Source organism: Rhipicephalus microplus, chromosome 4, assembly GCF_043290135.1.
Source record: "Rhipicephalus microplus isolate Deutch F79 chromosome 4, USDA_Rmic, whole genome shotgun sequence".
In the NCBI taxonomy this organism is placed as follows: Eukaryota; Metazoa; Arthropoda; class Arachnida; order Ixodida; family Ixodidae; genus Rhipicephalus; species Rhipicephalus microplus.
Window position 1 is genome coordinate 13,265,681 of NC_134703.1, and position 26,603 is coordinate 13,292,283.

General features: G+C 44.2%; 1 protein-coding gene across 6 annotated transcripts in view; it reads right to left on the bottom strand.

Annotated features, from left to right (window-relative positions):
- Window positions 1–26,603, bottom strand: part of LOC119171634 (Sex peptide receptor) — a 239,765-nt gene that overhangs the window by 32,133 nt on the left and 181,029 nt on the right. For all 6 annotated transcript variants that reach the window (XM_075892198.1, XM_075892199.1, XM_037422421.2 and 3 more), the window contains 2 exons: window positions 26,469–26,515; window positions 9,650–9,704 (listed from right to left, as the gene is read on the bottom strand). In XM_075892198.1, the coding sequence (XP_075748313.1) occupies window positions 9,650–9,692 (43 nt within the window). In that variant the 5' untranslated portion in view covers window positions 9,693–9,704; window positions 26,469–26,515. The remainder of the gene's footprint in view (window positions 1–9,649; window positions 9,705–26,468; window positions 26,516–26,603) is intronic.

The following is a 26,603-nucleotide window of genomic DNA, read 5'->3' on the forward strand; positions in this document are numbered from 1 at the left end:
ATAATGGCGCAGTGAGTACCCAGCAAGTGCGCTTCTAGCATTTATCCAAAGAGCGTTTAGAAAACTCTCAGAAAGGCAGCTCTTATGCTTTCGCTGTGACTGTGCTGCGCCTTCCACGCAAAATTTTGTTTCTTGAGTAATCGATAACGCTATATAAAGATACTGTTTAGAGCGAAAGAAAAATACTTCATTGAAGAGCTAAAGATGTTTGGATGGTTTTCCGCCTTACATGCTACTACAGGTACTGGGTGACGACTTTGATATGTACACTGATAAATGCATAACACATGTCGCCACGCACGTGAACTATACGATTTAGGATGTTTATATCTAGCTTGTGGCCCGCAAAAGTGTAAACAGCACTCTTGTTGCATGTAAAGCACTGTAGCTGCTTCGCCATGGGCGTAGAATTTGTGTCAACTCCTATAGATCTTGTCCCGTTGTAGATTTAAGGCCATCTAAGAAACTGTCTCTCTGGTGTGTACATCACGGACTCACAGAGGACTTGATTGATATCTTCTAGGACATAACATTGGACACAAAGAATGGTGGGTCGGACAGTCCGATTTTGTTCCTCAAGTAATTGATATATGCGACGTTTTTTTTTTCTTTTGATGTGGTGTAAGCACGTTTCGTCTTGCCTGTTGAGGTCTCGGGCATACCGAAGTGACACGACTGATCGATCTTGTACAAAGGCCCATACTGGTGACTAGCGTCTTTCCAGGTGGATCGCTAGAGGCAATGAGCGTTAGCCAATAGAAATGTCACAGCACCTTGCCTCAAGAAAGGTAGCTAGATAATTTTTGTCGAAGCATCATGTCCAGCTTTGGCAGCGTCATGTACTCGAACATTGCCTTGTATTCCTAAGTGGGCATGTATACACTGCAAAACAATGTGGTAATGGAAGTTGCAGGCTTTTTCGCATAAGTGTTTGATGCCCATGACGAGTTGACCCTGCGTGTTTGGAGGCTTCAGCGACTGCAGCGCCACTGTTGAGGAAGTAAAGATGACCCAGGACTCAGCCGTCTAAACCACAATATAGTTGAATCAGCCTGTAGTGCAGCCTGTTCAGTGCCCAGATGAGGTGCAGTGACAGAGTATCAGAGATGCTGACATTGGTAGATGGAATCCAGACTCCAACAACAGATGATGCACGCGTAACAGAGCCGTTGTTTTTAATATGAAGGTGAGATCTCTAGCTGCCTTACGCGTATTTTAGAGTGAAGTACGTGAGGGCCTGTCCGGGTGTGCATTTCTCGCTGTTGAACCCAGGCACAAAACTGACTATGGCCGCCGAAGGAGTTTTCCACGATAGCTCCATATGCATTGATGCGCTTTAAAAGGGCCATGAAACACTTTTTTCAAGTAACCATGGAATCAGTTCACTGGAAGCGCTTATTGCCTCACGAATTCAGTGCCACAACATTTTTAGGCATCCGTTCAGTGCGAGTGGAGTTAAGAATGTTTGTCGCATGCTGCAATTGCATTCTCTCTTCTCTCGTTACGACGAAAGCGCTGGAAGCTAAGCAAGGAGGAATGGCAGGGCGACAGAAAAACGTCAGGCGTGTTTCGCGACCTTGAGCACTTTCTTTTTCTTCTTCGAATGCGCGGCTTCTCAGTGTGATCGCGCGTGCGCACGTGAACAAGTAAGTAGTGGCCTCCCGCGATGATCTCTGTAACGAACGAGCGCGCCGTGTCCCAATCAGCTAATGACTGATAGATGGGTCATTGACGTGTGATTTTTGGGCATATAACATGATTTATCGAAAGCATAGACAGGAATTTCAGGTGGCTTTGATTATTTATTGCGAACTCCAGGCCGCGTGCTGTGCTATAATATCTGGCTCGCGTGTTGTCGGGAGCCTCTACTACCGATCAGCAGAGTTTTTTGACCATGCTCAAAAAGTGTTTCAGGGCCCTTTAATGGTGCAGCGAGAGCAAGCTCCACACTACAACACCGTTGTCTGAAGTAGGCGGGTGATCCGGAACACTGGTGGCATAACGAAAGTTGACTCCATGTAAGAAACTTATGCTGCAGAAATACGGGAGCTCATAGGCATCCCCACTCATTAGAAGTTTCGGTGCTTGATGTAATTTTTGGCAGGCTATGGCACACCTTCAGTGCCTTTGCTTGAGCATCATGTCTCGTAAGAAGTAGTAAGTGCTTGTATAATGGTTGCCGTGTAATGCAGAAAAAGTGGAACGTAGACGATTTTCGCAGAGAGCCGTATACATTCGCAGCAGGGCATTAAAAAAGCAGCCACAGGTCCTTCCTGCTTGATAACAAGCGGAAGATGCTCCCGTATGACTCAAGTTTTTGCTTTAATATCTGAACGTGGAGAGTCCACGTGATCGCCTGTCAATTGTCACTCGCACAAACTCAAGACTTCTCACGTACTGAATGGCAGAATGCGCTATTTTTAACGTACAGCAAGACATCATGCATCGTAAAAGCAACGGTGGCACGTTTTTCTGGTGACATCGTTAGAGGTTGTGCGAGTAAGAATTTTTTTTTTAATTGAGAGCTTTCTGCAATTTTCATCAGAACACGTCTGTTGCGAGCACTCCTCCATATACAAATGTCATCTGCGTATATTGAGATTTCAGCCGACGCAGGGATCCTCTTGTTTAGTCCAATGAGAGAGATGTTGAATAAGGTTGGACTTATTACAGCACCTTGAAGAACACGTCAAAGTACTGTGTGTGGGGTTGTGTCGCGTTCTTTTGTTGACATGTAGACTGATCTCTCTGTTAGGTAGTTTCAGATCAAACGGTATATACGACCTCCTACTCCAACAGACTTCATGGCGTGTCGGACAGACTCGTGAGCACGTTATCGAACGCCCCCTTGATGTCTAGGAATAGGTCAATAGTTATGTTCCCAGCCAAACTGTTGAATTATGATGAGCGACTGAGACTAATCACATCGTTGATGCTGCTGCAGCTCTCTCTAAACCATTACATTTGTCGAGGGTATGCATTCTTGTTCATAAGCAATGCCCCATCACCCAGCTGGCATTGGATATGGCAAGTAGACGCATCTTTGCCTTTTCGTCTAAATTAGTTAAGTCCTCGTAGCTCACAGAGTCAGGTCCAGGAGCGACGCTCTGTTCACCAGTGACAAAGAATCAAGCAGTTCCATGATCGAAAAACATTCATGCACCTCAGTGGTGCTTGGCGGCGTTAAAACGAATTGTGCTGCTGAAGGCAAAGTTGCTGGTGCCGCTACTGCAGTGATCTTAGAGAAGAAAGCCTCTACCTTGTTCAACTCACTGCTCTTATAGGACAAAACAACTGCGCTCAAAGAATTGAGTTGGGTCTACAGGGTTTTTGGGTAAGTACTATACCCCATATTCTTGACAGCGACTTTCTAGCGTCAAGTTTACAACATAGGGCCCACCATTGCATCCTGTATAGCTTGTCCAGGTGGCACTGAATTTGCCTTTGCATTTGCCTGGCTTCACAAATGCGATTTGTAGAAAATTTTTCAAGAGCACGTCTTTCAGATCGGCAACGGATTGCTTGGAGCCACCCATTCTCCACATCAACAGCTGAGTGAGTTCGAGGTGGTTATAGAACTTTAGTGTTGCTTTGTTTGGCTCGGTTTAGCACAGCCACAATTTCATCATACGTCATTTCAAATGGATCTTAGGCTGCGATTTCCGCGTTACATACCTCCCACTTAGTGCAACGGTACACCCTTTTTGCAAGTTTTTTCAGGTTGCGAACATAGGAAAAAGGGACAGCGTAGACAAAAAGTCTACCCTTGTTTCTGTCTGCCCTGACATTTTTTTGATGCTCGCGCACTGAAAAATCTTGCAAATATGACTACGCACCAACTAGCCCAAGCTTCCACTCTTGTGGGTCCACCCTTCGCCGTGTGTTTCCCGTATGACAGCCCAATGAGATGTAGGTGAGCACGTGGTCACTGCCATCAGTTTGGATGTCAGCAAACCAAGTTGCTTTAGACATGAGGCGCGTGGAGATCATGCTGACATCTAAGGCTCTGCATCAGTCATTCTTCAAGAAGGTTGGCTGCTCATCATTAAGAATCATCAGGTCGTTTTTGTGTGCAATGTTGAAGGCTGTTGAGACAAGTAGTTAGGACATAGAGATGTGCTTGTTGAGGACTATGCTGTGTGACTTCTTGTAAAATTTCTAATGTAAGAGTTTTTCGCTTCCCAGAGCGACAGAATCTGATATTCTCGACCTATAGCACTTCAATCAAGAATAAGCACCTAACACTCAACTTTATTTTTACACAACGTTTAACCATGTCAGCAAACCAACAATGAACGTAATGGAAATTACAGACAAAAGAGGTCTTGCCAAACGTTATACCCCTGTAAGGTTTATGCATATGCAATAAGTTTTCTTCGCACAATGAACTTGACAAGGGAAGTATTCCGTGCATCAAAATAAGGCCTATGCCCGATACCAACGCAAAATGACCAGGTTATTACCTACATTTAAAGGTGTGGTTGTAAGAGCATCATGTTTAAAGAAACAATGTAGTATTCAGCTAATGCAGTAACACGGATCAAGAAAATCTTCATGGCAGACACATGTTTTAGACAGGTGTATATATTTCTGAAATGCAGACGCGAAAGCTTCTCTATGTGCCTGAAATTCCCACATATTCAAAGAACTCTTATTCTCTGTTTTCACAACTCTTATAATTCTTTTTCTCCCACCTAATTTTTGTCTTCACTCTTCTGAATATGCCCTTTTCGCACTTCTCTTCCAGAAGGGTAGCAAACTAGAAGTATGTCTTTCAATTACCCCTCCCCCAACCTTCTTCATCAGCTCTCTCCTTCATTCTCAGGAGAACATTTAAACTGCACACTAACGAAAATTTTTGCATGCAATGTTTTTGTGGTATAGTTTACTTTTCTTTTTAACGCATTTTGGTACGCTACACTAGATTATGTAAGTAGTAAATAACGTATTTAGAGAAATAAGTTGAGCGCAATCGTAGCAGAGGCCCATTTATGGTGCTCTCCGAGGAATGAAAAACTTGCCTGATTCGTCTGCTTTAGGAATTGGCATAACAAGAAAATGAAACGTGTATTCAATATGTGTATTCAATATGTGAAACGTGTATTCAAAACGTGTATTGCTTACAGTGTAGTTATATGTGAGACGTTATTAGTGTTTCGCAGCTACACCACTGCTTGACCTGGATGCCCTCGCGCTGACGCCTGTAGCGGCTCATCTTCATCGCGACGAATATTGTCCATGATCACGACTGAACCGTTGTGCAAGCTGAAGTTTTTAGCACATACCTGTACACAGCGTTTTGTGAATCTCGATCAAATATGACCTAAAAGAGCTGGAACGGAGCATATATAGCAAGCATAACAAGTAACGAAAATTCAGCCGATCCCACGTACCTTCGGAACAGACGTTATGCGAAGAATGCGGAGTGAAGGTGACCGTTTTGTAATTTTTTATCGATCTACACGTCATGTAATGACGCTAAATATATGTATTGTTGTTGCACACGCAAAAGATATTGAAGAGTTGAAGATGTTTGTGGAAATAGTTCTTTGAAGTTGCACAATGGTGCCAACAAGAACATCAGTGTTAGTAACACCAGATACGATAAGATTACATGAAGCGCTGGTGTTCTCGAGGATGGTAGCCTTGGAAACTGCTACATAAATCAACCTCAGCGCATAGAACTTAACTGCAATTGACGTTAGCCAGACGTAATGGCTGTATTATACAAGTACATATGTAAAGTCTATAAGATTTTATAGCCAGCACCGCAACCGCAACTGACGTTTCACGAACATTAATGTCTATTTGAAAAGTAGTTTCAAGTCCTAGCGTGGCTCCTTGGTGGAGTGCTTGATTGCCACACATAACACTTGGGTTACATTCCTGCTGGGATACTGACATTCATTCGGTGCATTCATCCGGTCAACGCTGCCGATTCCAGGTTTTTCCTAACGCTCATGCGTCAAAGTTGCCGATATGTGCTCTCGTCATTCCTGGGTAGATAGGATGCGAAGTGTCAATTACCCGTGGCATATGTCCACATACCACTGGCACATACCCACCCGTGGCTATGTGCCCCTACCTGGCGGGAAGGTTTTTACGACGTACACGACGGGATTGTGACATTAGTCAAGTCTTGACAAGCGCGTCTCATTCGGCACATTATCTTACCCACCCGTGCTAATTTCGGTTCACGCCTAGTTTAGGGGGTGACCTCGAGAGCATGCATTCAAACGTAAGCGGCTAGATAGATAGATAGATAGATAGATAGATAGATAGATAGATAGATAGATAGATAGATAGATAGATAGATAGATAGATAGATACCAAAAGTGCTTGCCGTACGTAAAGAAATGTTTCGCTAATTGTTTTCTATCACAATCATCATCATCAGCCTGACTACGTCCACTGCAGGACAAAGACCTCTCCCATGTTCCGCCAGTTAACCCGGTCCTGTGCTTGCTGCTGCCAATTTATACCCGCAAACTTCTTAATCTCATCTGCCCACCTAACCTTCTGTCTCCCCTAACTCGCTTGCCTTCTCTGGGAATCCAGTCAGTTACCCTTAGTGACCAGCGGTTATCCTGTTTGCGTGCTACATGCCCGGCCCATGTCCATTTCTCGTCTTGATTTCAACTACGATATCCTTAACCCCCGTTTGTTCCCTAATCCATTCTGCTCTCTTCTTGTCTCTTAAGGTTACACCTACTATTTTTCTCTCCATTGGTCGCTGCGTCGTCTTCAATTTAAGCTGAACCCTCTTTGTAAGTCTCCAGGTTTCTGCTCCGTAGCTAAGTACCGGCAAGATACAACTGTTATATACCTTCTTCTTAAGGGATAGTGGCAATCTACTTGTCATAATTTGAGAGTGCTTGCCAAATGTGCTCCACACCATTCTTTTTCTTCTAGGTACTTCAATCTCGTGGTTCGGCTCCGCGGTTAATACCTGCCCTAAGTAGACATAGTCTTTTACAAGTTGAACGGAGTTAGACAAGGAGAGCAGAAAGGTGGGTCTTAAAATTAATTTGCGGGAAACGAAAGTAATGTACAACAACCTCGGAAGCGAGCAGCGCTTCGAGATAGGCAGTAGTGCACTTCAAGTTGTTTTCTATATGTGCTACTGAAGGCATCTTCGGCTGAGCTGCAGTGTCACCGTAGCGATAGAAAGGGTGGTGACGTCAAACACTGCCCGAGTTTTACGCCCCGCAACGAGCCCGACGAACGTGTGAACGCCAAAACTTCCGCCAGTGACAGCAGCGGTGTTTGCGAGAGACGCCACTGAGTGGACGATAATTTTCAGCGCCCTCTTTGTACTGAGAATAATAGTGTGAACGACAGAAAAACAAACGATGAGAGGAATTTGTGAGACGCTACGTGTTCAGTCGGTGCATGTCTGTTCTCACGGTGGTTGTGCTGCATCAGTTATATATACTAACTCGACGAGGTATACTGGAGTTCTCGCATCGCCTCCGGTGTTCAGTGAAATCCCTGCAGCAAGATCAGCCCTGTGCGAGCTCAGTCGGATGATTTAAGCCCACGCACGTTTCTCCTGCTAACTAGTCACGCCTGCACAAAACTTGAGTAAGTTTTGAGACACGCTTGCAGAGTGTCGCGCATCTACGTTGGTAGCTCAGGTGGTACAGAGCCCTGGCTACACGTCGTGGCGGGCCAAAAGGTCGAAGGTTAATTTCTAGTTGTGGGAACGTATTCATAGAATTTTTTTTATCTGTTAGCGTGCATTTTCTTAAACGTCACTTTCTTGGTGGAGTATAAGTTTCAATAGACCTCACCATGAAGAACTTTCTTGTTAAAATTATCCGATTTTATGTTGAACATTATCCATTGTGTAAAGCACGGTGTATCGGAACTCAGCGAACAAAAGCATGACCTTTGATACCGATATTAGCTATTCGAAAAAGACATGTATGACTTATTTACGTGCTTACCAAAAGCAAGCCTATTGAAATGTATTTGTTGACAAGAGTCAATACGCTGGCATGGACTCATGATTAAAAGCGTATATATGTTTCCCTCAGTGTATATTTGCATTTTCTTGGCGTTTCCTGTGTTTGTGAGTCGTCGTGCATGTGTGCCCAGCTTGTTCAGTTATTTAAAGCATTTAACTGTTGGTGATAATGAAATCACATGAACCTATTATTGTTCCATGCGTGACACCGTCCTCATATTAATGGTTTATTATTTGTCGACAAAAGATGACCGAGTCTACTAGCATGAGGCGTAATGGTGACTGAGTCGCATCTGTAGTCGGCAACATTCACGGTGATCTCCGAATGTTTTAATGCGGTAGAAAAGCCCATAATAATGATCCACCTGCGCATTTTACGTCTTACCCGCGGGTGATAGTGCGTGAGCATGGGCGAGGAACGCGGCTGAAGCAGAGGTCAAACGAGCCAGCTCGTCTACGTCGCTCGGAGGGCGCATCCGATAGTTTCCCCACGCTGGTTGCACCCGCTGTCGAATGCTCAAGTGCAAAGGAATCAACTCGCTCGGCTATAATGAGCATGAAAAGACGCGAGGGGGAGGCTGTTGTTCGAGCGGCAACTGTGAAGTTTCATTTTACGGACGATCTCACCAACGCTAGCGCGCACGCTATATAGCTATCTCGACAACCATCAGTGGGCGGCTGTGTGCAGCGATCTCAACGCGAAGATACTGTCCGAAAAGTGTTCCTGCAGCGGCCGCATTCTTTTACACCGGCGTTTTGCTGAGTTGCATGAGATCGGATCTAAAAGAGTTAGCTGCCACTTCGCATGACATTAAGGTTTCTTGCTATCGCACTTCTTTATTCACCCTCGTGGTGAAACTGTGTCTTTTTATTACAAGTCGTTAAGCTGTCTTCTTCATGTTCTATTTTTACGGTGCGTCACTCATATCAAATTTACTGATATAACTGGCGCTGCTTGAAGAACGGCGTGCACGGTAGTAGGACTTCATTGACTCAGTCTACCCTTGCTGGAAGTGGTCGGAAATATAAGTCGAGTTCGTTCAATCCCGATTATTTAGGTCACAAGTATTGGGGGGGGGGGGGGGGTAAAATCACAGGCCTTTAGCTAAATCAATATGCCAGGTTTTATTGCCCTGCTCTCTGAGGCTACCATTTAACTCGAATGCAACCGTTGTTAGAATGGATTTGTACCACGGTTGGTATGTGGACTTATTGGTATTTTATAGTTTTCAGAGGGCTGAGCAAGCAAGAATAAGCAAAAAGTAAAAAGAAATGCTCTTGTGTGAGTGTTTTTACTGCATCCTTGCGCTTCTAGCTTTCACCCCTAAATGTATATAACACTGTTTTACTTCACGTTGATATTGCTGCAAAAGTAGGCTCTACGCATAATTTTTTTAGAATGGGCGTTTGCCTCTTCATTTATGTCATTTCTGATTCAGTGTACCATCGTCAATTGTTCTTGTCGTTTTCATATAAATATGCATTTAGCCTGCATGTTTGGACAAGACATTAAATAAGGCCCGACATTGTTTATTCAGCATTGCACCCTGTTTTGCATACTCATGATATCTCATGCTTAATTGTACAAGCACAGCAGCTCAGAATAAAGTAAACTAAGTGCCCTGAATCACAATTGCAAAAAGTTGCGCTCCATCGCAATCGCTGCGAAATGATACGCACCGCTGTCGTAATCCATTATGATGTCTTCATCCGCCTTTGTCATGAGGAAAAGTACCTGCAATAAAAAAAAACAATTACAAGAATCAAGCAGTTAAAGCTGTTAGCAAAAAGAACATTGTGCGATTACACCAGAAGAGGCAAACTAAATAGCAAACCCAAACTGCTATGTTATTGCAAAAGTTTTGCTGCTGAATTTCATTTTTATTGTTATCATAACATTATCATGTTAGGCATTAGGCAAGTACAATTATTCATACCCGGCAGAAAAGTTGCCGAATCAGCACGCGAATTTACTTAAATGAATGCAGACGAGGCTCAACTTTTGTTTGAAATTAGCAGCATAGAAAAACAATGCTATTTTTCTGAAATCTATATATTTCATTGCTAACTAGCGTTGATTTTACTCTTACTAAAAAGCAAAAAAAAAAACATAATTTTATCAACCCGATAGTAGCGGCATGGAGCTTCGATGCTCTGTAGCTAATATGATGTAATTTTACTGTACTTTCAGTAGTGAGTTGTACTAGTAATCACGATAGCGTTAAGGAGCTCTTTCAGCGAAAGTGCTGGCGTCAGCATCATTGGTTGTGAGTGAAAAATTTGAAAACAATTATGCATCACCTTGAAGAATTTAGCGCGATAGTGATATCATGTTCTTTGTGCGTACTTCAAACAGCGTGCGAAATATATTCTACCTTTCTATGCACTCACTAGATGGCCTTAAAGGTACGGTAACTTGTGTGCCTTTTGCATTGGGTGACGGGCTTTAAATTATGAAGTCATCATGATAACACCATGTTCTAACACCCGATGGCAATGTACGCTTGCATCACGCATCATTGCGGAAATATTTCCTGTTGTATTGTGAAGCATGTATATACAACACGTGTGTTTATAAAGCACGATAGTTACCTTGACTACATTTCCAAGCAGATGCTTGGCTGGGTGGTAGAACGCTCGCTTGCGACGCAAACGACCCGGGTTAGATTGCCACTCAGACCCAATTTATTCATTTTATTTGCATCTTTTTCGATTTTTCAGTCACGCCAAGATGGTCGATTTTTGTCACGCAAAGATAGTGATTTTCGGATCGACACCGACACCGGCGCCTGAATTTCTGCGAAACGAGCTTTTTAACGCTATCACGTTAAAATCATCTTGACCGTGACCAAAAAATCTAGAAAGATGCAAATAAGAAGGAAGAGGAGCAATAAGAAGGAAAGCCATGTAGGTGGTGGTGGTGGTCGTGGTTGTGGTGGTCACCACCCCCACCAGTAGTAGTAGTAGTAGTAGTAGTAGTAGTAGTAGTAGTAGTAGTAGTAGTAGTAGTAGTAGTAGTCAGAAGGAAAAGTCTCTTTATACGCCTGCCCAAGGCTTCTTCACCTGAAGTTCACCACAGATACACATTTTTTGCATACACGTACAAACAACAAATCTTTTTCTCATATCATGCACCATGTGCGCGCTAACAAGAGAATACCGCAATCAAGAACAAGCAACACACAATACACTTTTAACATACTGCAGGTACACAAGCGTTACACATTAATGTCGTTAAATTACTCAATACTACATCACGGTCGGGTGATTGTTCAGCAGAGTTTAATATAGCAAGACATACTGTGATCATGTGGTGCATGTCGGGGGTGCCGTTGCTGGATACTTCGTTCTAAATTGACTACTTTGCGACCCTGTCTGGCGATGAAAAGTTCTAGTTAGCTCTATGGCTTCTTTCTGGCTGCTTCAGAATTTGTTTTTTGCTCATCAAGTAGCTATTTTCTATTATTTGGAGATGACACCCACTGTTCCTAAGCTTTGTTGTCATGTCAGCCGACACGCACGGCGTACTTCCCTGCACTAGCAGCATGATGCGAAAAGAGGCAGCCCAAAGCAATAAACGGCGTGTCTGCAAATATTCAGCGGCGATGTTACGTCTGTATCGCTTAGAACGTACTGACAGGCTCCTCCCACTGCCCGTAATTTATGCTCATGTTATGCGCAAGTTTCTATTTGTTATTCACAGTGCATGTTCTAGTAAATATTAAATAAAAGAGAGGTCTCAAACAGAATGAAACTACGCTGTTCATCTTCAAGCACATTTCACAATCTGAAGCTGGACTAGTATTATGCCTACTTCACATGTCAAATATATATGCTGTATAATAAAGAACTGGGACAGTCAAAACTGTTATTTGAATCTAGGTAGGAGCGTAGGCCTAGCCAGCGAAAGCAGTGATAACGTCCGGCGCGAGAGTCTCGTGCTTAGCACTGAAGATGTGTTTTCCAAGCTATGCATGACCCACTACATTCATCATTACAGCTGCTTCAAAAAATAATTAAATGTGCAGTGTTGATACTCTACTTGGTGACTTGATTGTTAAAATATCATCCTGTATCTGGCACGACCGCCTATTTTACATTAGCAACACACAACCGCCCTGAATGTATTGTAATTTATTGATTTATCTGCAGTTTCTCCGCGTCTTGAAGACCAAACGAAAAAGAAAAAAAAAGTGTGCCTGATAATATTTTTATGGGCTTGGTTAGCAAGAATGTTAATGCTTCTTGTACAATACTAAAAACTACCCTCAGTACGACATGGTCTCGTATGATCAGGATGCTACGAACAAATCCGTACCCATCGACAGGTTTCCTTGAATAGAAGGCCGCACACACAGATAGAAGCTCATTGTTCGGATCGCAGGAAAGAATTCCGTGTTTCAACTAACATGACCTCACAGTTCCCTGTATTACAGGGCTTCAACCACAGCAAATACTTGGAGATCACCAGCTCTAAACTGAAAGAGCAGTCCAAGCCAGTCCCGATGATACGTGTGAGAGTGGATGACCTCGCGGCTCCAACACAGGAGTAGCCGAGCAAGTCAGGGGTGCTCCTTATGACTGCATTTGTTTGCTCCTCAGGACCTAAGGAATCATTCTTCCCTGCATATCTGCCTTCAAGATAGCGGTTCTATACTCTGTTGGGCTACATAAACTAAATAGTGTGGCTCCTTCGGCTACTTATAGCTTCAGCTTTGGCTCCTTTTTAAATACGCACAACGGCAACTGTGCTCCGTGTTCCTGTTCGCATGACCGTCCAATTCACTCGATAACGCAGTAGGTGTCCCTGCACGTGCCGTATCCATTAGGAATTTTCTACTTCTTGACATAGTTCTGTAAACGGACGCTAGTTTGAGAATAAATTACGGCCCCTCGCGAAACAACTTACAGGACGGGTGTAGCCACAAATGCTTGCGAGGTATGTTTCACCACCCTTCATGCGTCTTCAATTGTGAGCTTGTATATGTGTGTGCATATATACATGTGCAAAACAGAAAATTTCGGGAGGGGGCAAAACACGAGGTAAACCCTCCTTTTCCCCGGCTGCTCCCACGGTGTACAATCTCCCCTTTTTTGTCTATACTTGGTCTGTTAGAGTCGCCGAGAAGGTAAAATTGGCAGCCGTGCAGCTATCGTCTCCGGTAATCGAAGTTTCTTTTTTGTCACGCGCATTTGTTCGCCCGACTCGCGGTAGCGCGCCTGGTTGTGCATCCTTTCTTTGTGGCGGTAAGGATCCACTTGCAAAAAGAAACGTGACTTTTGAATAGAGGCATCCGTTTGGCGAAAACAAACACGATTAACAATCGCTTTTCACTCTGGGTTCCCCGTACATATTTGTTTTCACCGTGAGTCTTCTGCACGCTGCGTGAATTTGAGCGAGAAATGTGGTGCAGCCTTATTCAGCGCGTTCTTTTCGCGTATTCTTTATAGTCAATTTTTTTTTTCATTTCCGTCGAGCCAGCTTCGTACAGGTCACGTTTCGCGTCATTTGAGCTTCAGCTTTTTCGAAAGGTTTCAGTTCCGCGCTTTTGCGCGTCCTCATGCGCAGAAGCGTGAGACGCTTGCGGCATCACGGACGGTTTGCTCAGCGTAATGCGCTGCGTTGGCTTAAAAAAAAAGAAAACACGGAGATGGAACTGAGGCTGCAGAGACGTCAAGCAGCTTTGGGCTTTATTGCTCACGTTTTTTTACGAGAAAGTATAACTTGAAAAACAAACACAATTCGAACGCAGTACATCACCTACCGAAGCACCGTTACTCTTCCCTCCTTCTCTCACTCGATTTTTTCTGAGGTGTCGTGTCGCAACATACGACAAGTACGCTGTCACTTCAATGTGCCCTGGCATGTGCACCCGTAGCGGCGACGAGGACGTGATAACGCTTGTCTGCGAAGTTTGTGCGAAACTTCAGGGACAAACCACAGATACAATGGTCGAGCAATGAAAAACAAAGCAGAACATAGGAAGCACCATTAAGCGCTCACTGGTCGGAAATAAACGATTTCTTCTATTCCGCCAAATTTATAACTTGTCTTCTTTAAATCTGGCTTAAAGGAAAAAAAAACAACACCATGAAAAAAGTTCAATAGCCTTGACGTGCTCAAATGAAAAAGAAGCTCACAACTTTGTGGCGTTCTTTTGGGGTCGAGCGTAACAATAAAAACAAATGTTGCGGTGCTTCGAGTACGTGTCTGCGCGCAATGGTGATGCCAAGGCCTGTTCCTGTTTTTTTTTTTTTTGGTTATCAGGCATACTATACGCCAAAATATATTATTCAGGGCGAGGTAATAGTGATGTTGCACTCAAGACAAAGCAACAAAGTAGCAAGGAGCGTTAAAATGCTAGGAGTGTTCAGTAAAAAAATTGTATCATTTGAATTGACGAACTACTCCACTTATTGAACGGCTGGTCACGATGAATTTTAGCAGGTGCTGTTTATGCTGAACTATTCAAGTCTTATATAGCGCTCTTTTTAACACATCTCTTCGTATGTTCGTACTACGTTATCTTACTTAAAAACACCAAAATATCAGTGGACGTGTCACTTTGAAAGCGCTGTATTTTGCTACAAGCTAAATTTTTTCGCGCACTCAAAAGACTCTTAGACGTTTGCCCTTAGACTGGCCCAACCATCTCTGGTTGGCGACGGAAACGTGTAACTAGAACACGAAATAAAACGACAGAACAGGGAACAACTTTGCAGACAAAATGAAACACAAAACTAGGATGATAAATTTCGTCTTTCATTAAGAGTCATTTAGAGGACTGCTATCTCAAAGAACTCACCCTTTGTGTGCATCATTTTAGGACAATGAGGAACTGCATTGAGAAAGCTGCCTTATGACCAAATGGGAATATAGCAAAAAAAATCCACTATTTTTTTTTCTAAAATGAAAACGCTAATGATTAATCTTTAAGATCTCTTTGTGCGCTTCCAGTTCAGGTACAAAGGTGATTTTTCATTGCAGCACCAAATGGTGTAATTCGAATGTGAATGGGTAGCAAAACGACATTTTAGGAAACTTGATTTTTATAGAACGCCTTAGAAACGTAATGGGTCTTAAAATAGTTTAACGCAAGATATACCTTTTTTACACTTAGCATACATCTCGCAGAAATTCATGCATGGCACATTATTGCAGAAAAAACAGAAATATAGAACAATATGCGAGCGCGGAAAAACAGCAGCAATATTATAGAGCTTGAAGCACATCACAGAAACACCTTTTGTTAATTCAGAAACTAAATTTGGTGTTCAAACGAGAAACGACACCTTCAGAATAAATTTTCTCACACAAAACACCCAGACGACTCTCCGCGTAATTCAGAGGCTGCCCTTTCACCAAAAATCTTTCTCCCCGAAATATTCAAGCAATTAACTGTTTTCATTGCAATAACTAGACAGGAGTCCTTTCGAATATATCATAAATTGTCGCCCAATATAAGTTAGGCATTTGGCGTGGCATGGTTCATATTGAACTTTTTGCGGGACAGTCGACTTCTGCATCGGTTACAGTCATCGAGCAAAAAAAAAAAAAAAAAAAAAACTAGGGGGAGGTGTCACATTACATATTCAAGCCCAGCCACCTCGACGATGACGACTAACGTCCCCGATCATGATTGAACTATTGTGATAGCTGATGTTCTTAACAAATACGTAGTCACGGCATATCATGAATTGCCGCGCAAAGGGGGCGTCAACGAACACATAATAAACAATTTCGCAGATCTCAGGTCGTGTTGCAACCAGTCTTTTGCGAAATAGCCGCAAGTCTATGCGTCATTTTATGGCTTTGAGCAAGCGTCGCTAGTGGGAGCGATGTGTTTTTGCAAAAGGAGCAGCTGTGTGCAAATCGTTGTTTCAACAGAAACGTCGACGACACGGGCGCTCATAAAGTTACTTGTGCTCGGAAGTAACGTAAGTACACACATTAGAGCACTGACGTCAAAACTATTAAAACAAAGAGCACATTACGGTACGGTCATGTGCTCTAATGGCATTATATGCCACTTTCATTAGCATATTTGTTTAGGGTCGAATAACGATTGAATATAGCTTGCTTAATCAAAGGAACGCAAATATAATGTATATTAGGCAATTGCAATGGCCCAGCCAAACCTGGAACAACAACTGACGTTAAACCGACACGGCGTCTCTCTTGTAGGAGTACACGTGTCGTTTTTATTGCTTTGTTCTTAAATTATATATCCAGCACTGTATTCACAATTCACGTTGCACCGGTAGCACACCTACGTAGGGTCTTTTTTTTTAAGGTATGAGGACGAGAGGAGAAAAATGACAGCATATCCACGAGGTGAGTGATGGAGAGTGGGGCAAAGCTGGGTCCACACGCCGCTGGCGCGCCGCTTCGGCCTCTTGTTCTCGTACACCGGAATCTTGTGGGCGCCGCCGCGCAACTTCACGGCACGCTTCTGCCTCGCGCGCTCACACATCGAGGTTCCGTCATCCAGCGCGCGCCGCTCAGCAGCCTTGTCCATCCGCCGACATCCTGAACGCGCACGTGCGGCAATAAGGCTTTTATTTTACTACACCGCGCCCCCTAACGTACGGTGCCGGCGACGAACACACGATCACCTACGTCTTCATGTGACTTCATTCCTATTTTCTCGCGCACTGGCACATGGGGGTTCCATCTTCCAGCGCAAGCCACCGCCGCCTGGGGCGTGTCATACTTTTTATCGGCAAACCATGAATATTCCGCTGGCCGCATCCGTCTGTATTTTGTCTGTCTGTTCGACGCACGGACGGACGGACGCACAAACAGATGGACAGACGCATGGATGGATGGAAGCAAGAACGAAAGGACGGAGGGAAGCGCGGATGGACTGACGGATGTTTCGCCCCACTCATCATTCACTGCACAGATATGCTGTGATTTTATCATGTCCTCTAGTATCGTACCATTGGCATTTCTCAGCGTATATGCATTTCGTTATATGCACAAGTACCACCTTCTACGGCCAGTTCAAGAACTAACAAGAGGTAACTACATGCGATTACGACGAGACGCTCAGCCCAATTAAGCCTTAAGAACTACGCTCCTGAAAACGACTTTTTTCTCCAAATGTCATTTTTTCAATTTTGGTTTTCTTGAATGCGGATTGTTTCGCCTGTCATTTTGCTGCATAAACCTTCCATCTATGTAGTTTATTTCAGAAGATATAAGTGCAAATGTTACACCACCAATTACCTGCGAAACCGAAAGTGAAGGTGCTAGTTATGTTTGCATAAAAAATTAGCTGGAGATCTTGTATTTTGTTGATTATTTATGGATCATATCAAGCGCAAACATGTCATAATGCCTAAAAGCATTGTCAACACATTATTTTCAATCATAAGAGGCACAAAATTCTCACTTGGCGAACGCGTAAAGCTGTACATGTGTTGTTTACGCTCAAGCACGCGTTTGTCAGCCTGTAAACCAACAGATTTCGTTTGTTTCACGATGCTTCCCATTTCAATAACAAAGTAGAGGCTTGTCGGTTGTCGCGTCGCAGCCAGCGGCATTTACTCTAACGCCCACTAGATGGCTCTGCGGCGCTCGCTCCAGACCCACTCGCCACTCCTGCGTGCGACCGAACGCGCTATCTACCCCTCTCTCTCTCTCGACAATCGTCTGTGTGTGCGCTTCGATAACATAAATTTGAATGAAGAAGACAAGGTGGTGGAGCAGAGGTCTTATACCCCTGTCACACGGCCACCACCAAACTCCGTTGAACACCGTCAACGTAATACTCCTTTAGGGGGTTCGACGGAAAAGGAGTTGTGGCAGTGTCACACGGCAATGACAAGGTTGTAACAGTTGCCGCGAGGGGGATCAGCTGGCGCTGTTTGATTTTCGGAAAAGTATTCTAATTTGATCCCTATTGATTTTTTGTGAATCCTCGTTATGCGGTTTTTACAAAAACCACTATTAAGTAGGTAAGCGACTAACAAACTATTAAAAGTAATTTCAAATAAAAACGCATTTGCTAAATGTAGCAATGCTGCTAGTGACGCTGGCCACATTGTGCTTTTAGTTGTTTTATTGTCTGTGTACATGCCCGGTACAAAAGTTCTTATGCTTCCTTGCCTCGTGAGCACACATTTTGTGTTCTTCAGCCATGAGTGACACAGCGGACGACGTGAGGAAGTGGTGCGATATTGCGCTGGTAATGACGTTGATCGGTTGGCGCCGGCCGGCCCGACTCACAAGGCACGGTGTGTAGGGAATCGGTGTTGAGAGTAAGTAAACTCTGGCGGGCGTAAATATATGTAAACAAACACGCGTTGTGAATGAGTACTACAACGAAAGAACGTTTAATATTGCCGAAATGTATTATTTTTCACGGCGGCCACTTAGTGCTCGAAATTTTTCTCTGACCTCTAGACTGCTGGGGACGAGAGTACCTCGTTTCGCTGCGAAGGGAAATCGTGGAACGTCCTTTGCGAAATGCTCCGTTCACCTTCGTTTGCGTAAGGGTGGCCGTGTGACACCGACCGCATCGTCGTTGTCGTAAAGACGAGGGAGTTAAACGGTCTTCACGGGTGCCCGTGTGACAGGGGTATAACAAGGCGGTTACAGCATGGGCTCACCGTCAAGACTCTGAGGTGAGATATCGAGTAGCCGAAGCGGCTCGGGCTCTACCGTCAACAACGACAAGCCGATTGAAAGGCTTTGAGGCCTCGTGCAACGGCGGTGAAACACGCACAAGGACAAACGGACCCGGAGCTGGGAGCCCGCGGCGGCGGCACGGAAATGCCAGCAAGCGGATCCTGAGGGTAAGATTTAGGGTTGCTAGAGCCAAACACCTGAAGCAATCTATCAGAGGTTGGTGGCACCCATGCACGCTTTATAGGTGCGACTTTCTAGGTCGCAGTTTCAGCCACAGCTAAAAGGTTTGTGACCGTTTGTGGTTGGATAATATTTTATCGTCATCTCCAGCAATCCCGCGCCAACGTCATGGCCGTCCTACAGCGGGAGTTTGCCCCCTCCAGTGAAGATCACAGTGATCACACAGTGCGCTCTACTTTCAAATACTCTTTGGTGGCACGCGAAGTCCCGCGATGAGCGTCACTTCACCCACTCATCATTTACCTTCGGAGGTTCGCCCACTCATCATCATTCACTTCGGGGATATGGCGATATTCTTTTCACCATTCTTCATTTTCAAAAACCATGTTTGGCACCTGAGCTGCCAGTGCTTCGGACACGTCCGGAGCGCGCCCTTTGATTTCGCCTGTCCCCCTCGCCAAATATCTGGCTTTCATCAACTAGCTCACGCGTTTATCGGCATTTTATAACGCCAACGTTCATAATACAATTTCTTTTAGGCAGCTTAAGGCGTGTATATGTAGTTTATACTTTAGATATGATAAATTGTCTTTTCGTCCTATAGCTCATCGCTCCCAATACATATCTGTCAAACAATGCTTCTGCAAAAACCAAACTGATATTTTTAATAAACATTGTCTCGAATTGAAATAACTGAATAATGCACTGCTCTCTCTAAAACAGACAAATGCTTACTTATTTTCTGCAAAGTGTTGGGCCAATTAGTTTCGCATTCAATGCAAAGTGCATTGTAGAGACGCACACCCTATGTGAATTCTGAAGTACTGCTCTGTTGCGTTCAGAGCACTCATTATACATAGCGCCCTGTCTACGCCATTTTGGAAGTGTCCTTCAGAACAGATGAATAGCCGGGCTTACTTAATTTGGTGGAATCCAGCTGTGTTATTCTCAACCAAGTGCATAACATTTTATTTTTTTAATTTTCTTTCTTCAGTGAACAAAATTCATGAGCCATGGCTACAAAATGCCTCATCGCACAGAAAACATTGCATCTCGAACAGCTTTATTTTAGTGATTCATTTCATTTTGATTCCACAACTTGGCTTCGATCGACCTCTAGACTAAACACTGGTTTTTTAGTACCATGCAGTGCAGCGAAACCTAAGGATTGCACCAAGCAGCATAAAGACAGAACTTTGACGGCACTTCGTTGATCTGTCGTTGTGAATTCGCCCGTAGGTGGCGTCTCGTGAGTGCAAGGACTCCAGAAATATTCACTGTAGAGTAACTTTAGGCTTTACGTATTTCCTAAAGACGCTTGGTTGCCGGCGATTGATTGAGGCGTCCCGTGGCTCCACCACGCTGCGTGCAGTTAGCAAGACCACTATGAGAAAAAGCGCTCCTGTGAACCACATCGGAAGCAGTCGCGACGGTGGAGGAAGAGCTGCGGACAAACAGCAAAATGAGTAATCATTCAGCTAGCCACGGCTGAGCGCGGCTTTAGCTTGGCTATCAGCTTGCCTTCTTTCGGGAAGCTGCAGCCGCATCATTTGCATTAAAGCGTTGTTTCCGACTTATCCTAAGTACCACGGAGAGCAGGGTTCATTACAACGGTTGTAACGCGAGCAGCACGGAAAGGCAAATTGCTAGAATGGTGGAGGTTTCGCGGAGAGCAGATCACTTCGTTAGCATATATACGATGAGAGCTGGGATGTGCTTTTTCAGCTTTCTTTCTTTTTTCCAGAAGACGTTAGCTTTAGTCTAGTGCATACGTTTCTTTATTTTATTTTAATATTTAACTGCTTCTTTCTGGCGCATCCCCATCCCTTAGCCACTGAACTGCAAATACGAATGAGGTACCCTCGCGAAAGCTCGGAGCTTTTTTTTCTAAACAAGAAAGTTTTACTAAAAATCAAGTGCAAAGCTGGTGGAAATTGGAGCGTTCTGCAGCGTTGAAAACTGTGTAGTTAGAAAAGCAGTAACGCCATCATCATTGGGGGAAATTAGGGTGAGTGTTAGTATCAAGAAGGGTCAGTGTTAGTATAAAGAAAATGTCGATGGAAGGTTCGCCATGGGGACGGCAGCGCGTCCTTTTCTCAACATTTCGTAGCCATGAAACCCAAAATAAAGGGCTTTCGGAGGTGAGATGGAGTTCGCAGCACAAATTTCCACCGCATATACGTAGCCACTAGGAGTTTTGCGAAGTCACCGTAGGTAAAGCTGAAGTGCGAAGCATAACCATACCAGTTGCTCAAATCGTGGAACATGACATCTCGACCATGGCCGGATATTCGGTATGCGAATCTTCTGAAATGGATTCCATGTTGACTCCGACTTCGTCTCGTGACGTGGCTGACCAGTGATTTCTCACGTTTTCGACACAGGACTGCACCAAGGTGGTCTTATTCGGAAGGTGGAGTCAAGTACGTAAAGCCCTCACGCAAGTCATCGCAAACATCGAACGTCTTGAGCCCACCATTAAGGAAGTTGAGGCATTTTTTTCCAAAATACGATGGACAAATATGATATTCTCAGAGAAATTGGCAACATGGTAGAAGACGCAGTTGACAATTATAATTTGGAAGTGGAGATGAAGGAAGCCGATAGTTTTTAGCACCAGATTCATCTAGCAAAGATGAGAGTGGAATCTAAGATCGAGGATACATTAAAAGTTCGGCAAGCTCTCCTACAATCAATGAAAGAACGGATAAGAACCTAAGCAGAACTTGTGTGTTTAGCAACCTGTGTGTGCCCCCTCCCGCGCTTATGTAATGCCTTCGGACCTTTAAGGTGTAATAAATAAAATTAAATTAAATGAAATGGAAACAAGAATACTACCTTGTTCTATAGCACTACCATCTATCCTATGCTTCCTCAATGGTGACATTGATGAACAAGAGCTTGATAACACGACATCACGACAAACAGCGCAACACACTGGAACTAGAAAAACAAGTGTTCCCACTACAGTTGTTACGATCAGAAAGATCAACACTGATAGATGAGCGCAGCTTAACAGGGTATTTTCGATGCCTCCAGAGCTCCCATCAACGTGGGATACCCGTCAAGATAATGCCATGACAGCAGCAAGAACTCGGGCGTTTGCGGGGGAAGAGATTGTTCCGATGGAACAGTGGAAAGCCTTCGGAAATACAGAAGATTATCTCTCAGATAGCACGGATGAGCACTCACCGAAAATGGCAATGTCACTTGTTCGGCAGGGTTCCATTCGCTGCTTACATGTCACCGAAGGAATCAAATCACAATCGATACAAGTTAAAGAGAAAAAAAAAGAAACAACCATGACTACCCGTAACACCCCCCCCCCCCCCCCATGGCACACCTCATAGCTTCTGGTCTTCGAGAAAGCTGCAGAAGCCAAGCTTGAAGACAATGTGTACAGCGCAGCTTACTTACACGAAATTGCCAAATGCCCAGAGAGCGTCATAACAGCGAATGAGAATTACCAGATGATGTCATAGTAAGAAGGCCGACGCTTACAAGGTAATTGCAGTCAGGAAGAGAAAGCCAAGGAAGAACTTCCTGAGAAATGGTGGCATGGGAGCCTTGGAGAAACGACTTCTGTTTGAGTTTTCATGCTCAAGAAACCAAGAAACTGGCTTGCCAACAGCGCTAGTACATCACGGTCAACACGTTAAGTAGCACAAGCGCGGCGCAAGCGTGGGAAACATCGCTGGAAGGCCAAGTGCAGAAGGAGATTCAGATGACGCTTCTAGGACTTACTTGTAACTCAAATCTAGGCGAACATTGCGTACTAAAAACCCAAACGTGTTTCAGTGCTCTTTATTGCCATGCGTCATGTGCCACTGTGAGGGAGGGGAGGGTTTTGAAAACTGTGAAGACGAGGAATAATGCCCTCATCATCGGGGGGGGGGGGGATCAGGGTCAGTGTTGCAATACAGATGTCGACGGGGGGCTTCGCCGTGGGGAGTGCGTTTTCTCAACATGCAGAACTAAGCCAGTTTCACCTTTATTTCTATTGCGATCAATTCTTGTCTTTTAGTGAGAAAGTGAGAGAGATATGCCCTAAGACGCATATACAGTTACGTAAATGGTAGCTCTTACTCAAGAAAACGAAGGACGGAAAATAACGTTTGTCCTGCGAAATGCGACTGGGCCACGTACCCATCTCAGTCCCCCGTAGGGACCGGCAAGTCCAGCCTGCCTGCCTCTTCGCTTGCCTGCTGGACAGCCGCGAACTAATCAATGAGAGCGGAGCACACTATTTTTAAAAATTTTCAGCAACATTTTCATGTTAGTCGGCGCAACACCGTCAATACAGAATACTTTTTTAAGACGCATGTGTTTTATGCAAGGGTCCACTGCGGCTTCACTGACGTATTTACGCCACAGATATGACGTTGTAAATTATATGCTGACAGAGTACAAAGAAAAAAAAAGGCACTCTTGAGCTTCAATCATAAGAATTGAACGTGATAATAATATTCTGTTCCTAGTGCGTACTTCAAGCACTTAGTGTATGAAATCTTTTCGAGCTTGTTATGGCACCCACTAGGTAACCTTAAGGGTGCAGTATCGGGTGTGCCTTTTGTAGTAGGTGACTGGCTTGAGGGGAGAGATGAACAACAAGAGAGAAAGCAGAGAGGTTAACCAGGCACATGCCCGGTTCGCTACGCTACGCTGGGGAATGGGAAGGGGGGAATAAAGATGAGATAGAGAGGAAAGAGAAGAGAAAGAGAGATAGAGAAAAAAAGGATTGTCAGTCACTTGGCTGACGCGTATGCCGTGGTGGTACTACACAAAAGCTAAAGGTGGTCACGTAGGTCTGTAGCCCTCAAAAAGCACAAGACAGCTTTGACTGCTTTTTGAGCCGACAAAAGGCGAGGACGGTGTTCCAGTAGCACCTGCATAGAGAGTGGCCGATCGTACAATTGTCGCAATGCGCCCGAAAGTTTCTGTCTTTCAGAGGCAAATCGAGGGCAATCGAGGGTTTATTTGGTATAGTCTCGTATGTCTTATGCTTGGGGTGTTCCACTCCAGCAGACACAGACTACGTGACAGGTGACGAAGTTGCTTTGCAGCGTCAGTCCTTGACAAAGGAATCGGAAAGATGTGCTCATCTTGGTGCGATGTGCAAGCCGCGTTGTCTGCGGAATCATTGCCACTGATCCCACAATGGCCAGGTAGCCACTGAAACTTGACCTCGTGGCCTGTTTCTTGGACGTGGTGAAGAAGCTTGACAACCTCGTAAGTTAACTGTTCATAGCAACCTCATCGAAGGACTGACTGCATGCTCTATAGGGCCGGTTTCGAGTCGGAAAACGCAGCCTATTTACTCAGTCTCTGAGATTTGATGCACACTGAGATTTGATGTACTCTTGCTACAAAGCCGCAAGTTCTGCCGCCGTAGACGTAGTGATGTGTGGCAGCTTGATTCGCAGAGTGATTCCTCTAGCTGGAATCACCACCGCACCGCCAGAACCAGACGCTGTGGTTGAACCATCGGTGTATATGTGCACGCGGTTGTACAGTTCGTGCAGGACGTGCAAGCTCAATTGTTTTAGGGCTAACGGAGGTAAATTTGATTTTTTCTGTATTCCTGGAATTGAAAGACTGGCTTGAAATATGAAGTAATCTCATATCCTGATACCCGTTGGCAATCTACGCTTGTACCATGCATTATTACGGCCATACTTCATGTTTTATTGTGATAAATGTATACAGGACTGCATTTCCAAGCAGAGGAACATATTTCCACTGTAGTCACAAGCAGAGGCGCGCCTAAACGAATTTCAAAAGTGCGGGTAGCTCCAAATGCAAGAACGTTCTTTTTTTTTTAATTTCACACCGGAACACTCCCTCTGAGAATCTTTCTAGAGGAGCGTGGTTTTTATATGCCATGAGGATCTGATTTTCTAACTTCTAACTAACCGGAAACAATTGACCACGTTTTCCTACACTAATGGGAAAAGGGTACACTTTTGGTATGCCTTTGAAATCTTTTACTCGAGACAGCTGAGAAAGAATTTCCGTTATCCTCTCATGGAATCAGGTACTTAGCAATCGAGAGTGGTGATTGATTACCTTTTGATTTTAATCAAGATGACTGCCTTGCCCAGTATATGGCGCTCTCGAATGAATAGATTTCATTGTGACTCTGACAGGAGACCAACAAGACAGTAATTTAAAAAAAAGTATATGAATATTTCTCGAGGTTGTAAGATTAAATTGATATGTTTCTTCATGGTTGGAATGAGTGAAAGTAGTTACCATGAAGGAATTTTAAGTCATGATGTGCTTTAGCAGTGCTTGACGGCCATAGCAATTGTTCTGTCATGTTTTTTGCGTATTGTAATATATTAATCATGTCCCCCCGTGTGAGCAGTTCAGCCAAAAAACAAAAAAAAAGCATGGCTGAGCGGTGGAACACATTGTTGCCACGCAAACAACCCGGGTTTGATCCCCTCTCAGACGCAGAATTTTCGATTATTTATCTATTTGCATCTTTCTCAATTTTTTGGCCACGCAAAGATCATGATTTTTTGCTCACAGTTAATGAAGCCGACGCTGACAACGACGCCAACGCCGGAATTTCAGCGAAACGAGCTCCCTAATGCGGTCGCGTTAAAAAAGATAAGGAGAAACTCTATTGTGGGGCGTAGAACTCGCGATTTCGCGAACCGAAGTGAGCGGCGCCAATCGCTTGACCACAAAGCATACATCGTCGAGAGAGCTAATGGCAAGCCATATATCGTTTCGAAATGTTCAGAACTTCATAACTTCAGCGTCTTTTCGTCATCACTAGCGAGATGGCCCGAAGAGCGCGCGTTGGGCCCACTCTAACGGTTGTCGCCTCGCGTTTTGGAGAGAGCCGCCTCCACGGAGCGTGATCTCTCCTATACGCGCGCGCTAATGTCTCCTCATTTGAGAGAGTGTGGAGGGCACTTCGCTCGCTGCCGCGGCTGCATTTGCGAAATGAGCATGATTGTGACGATTTCTTGCACTCGTTCTGCGTATCCTTGTGCCTCCGTTTTACGCGCCTTTCTGTCGAACTGTGACAGCTGTTAGTCCACGCTCGTCCTGCGTATACTCATTTTGTGCGTTCTTTCTGTTAACGTGTGCGCTTTAAGTTTCGAACTTCTTGCGTTTCTTCGCGTGACTTTGTAATTTGTTGCTGTAACATTAATTCTTTCGCCATTGTAGCGAAACAAAGCACAATAAACGCTTTGTTTATTGTGTTTATTCTTTAAAAAAAGGCTCATGTACTTCTGTGAATACATGTTTAACTTTTGAGTTATACCGATTATTAAACAAAAATTAGCCACAAGTTTCGCATTTATGCGCTGTCCATTCGGAAAGGTAGGTGTTGCGCCTCACCGGCAGGTAATTCGGATAAGGTCTTTTTTTTCTTTCTTAACTGTTTTAGGCATACTGGTCATGATTATTACCTGCATACTGGTTACGATTATTACCTGCAGCCTTCATTAAATTAACCTTCTTTTCTTTTCGAACTTGACTTCTGTCTCTTTCGAAGAACTAGGGTCGTGTATAGAAGTGTTTCCTTCCGTTTGGCATAATTTTTGCTCTCAATCACTTGTTCACTGGAAGCTGCGGCCATGTCCCTTTAGTGAATAGTAATTTCGGGAAATGTGTGACGAAGAATAGGTACACTAGCAATATAATACTTATTCAGAAACTCACCAATCAGGAGGCGCCTCTCCTTCTTGAACGTTGTCATACGTCAGCTCCTACATGACAAAATAAGAAACAATAATATCAAAATTCAGATATATGAAAGTTACAGAGAAGCAAGAAATTGATCTCATTAAAACGGTA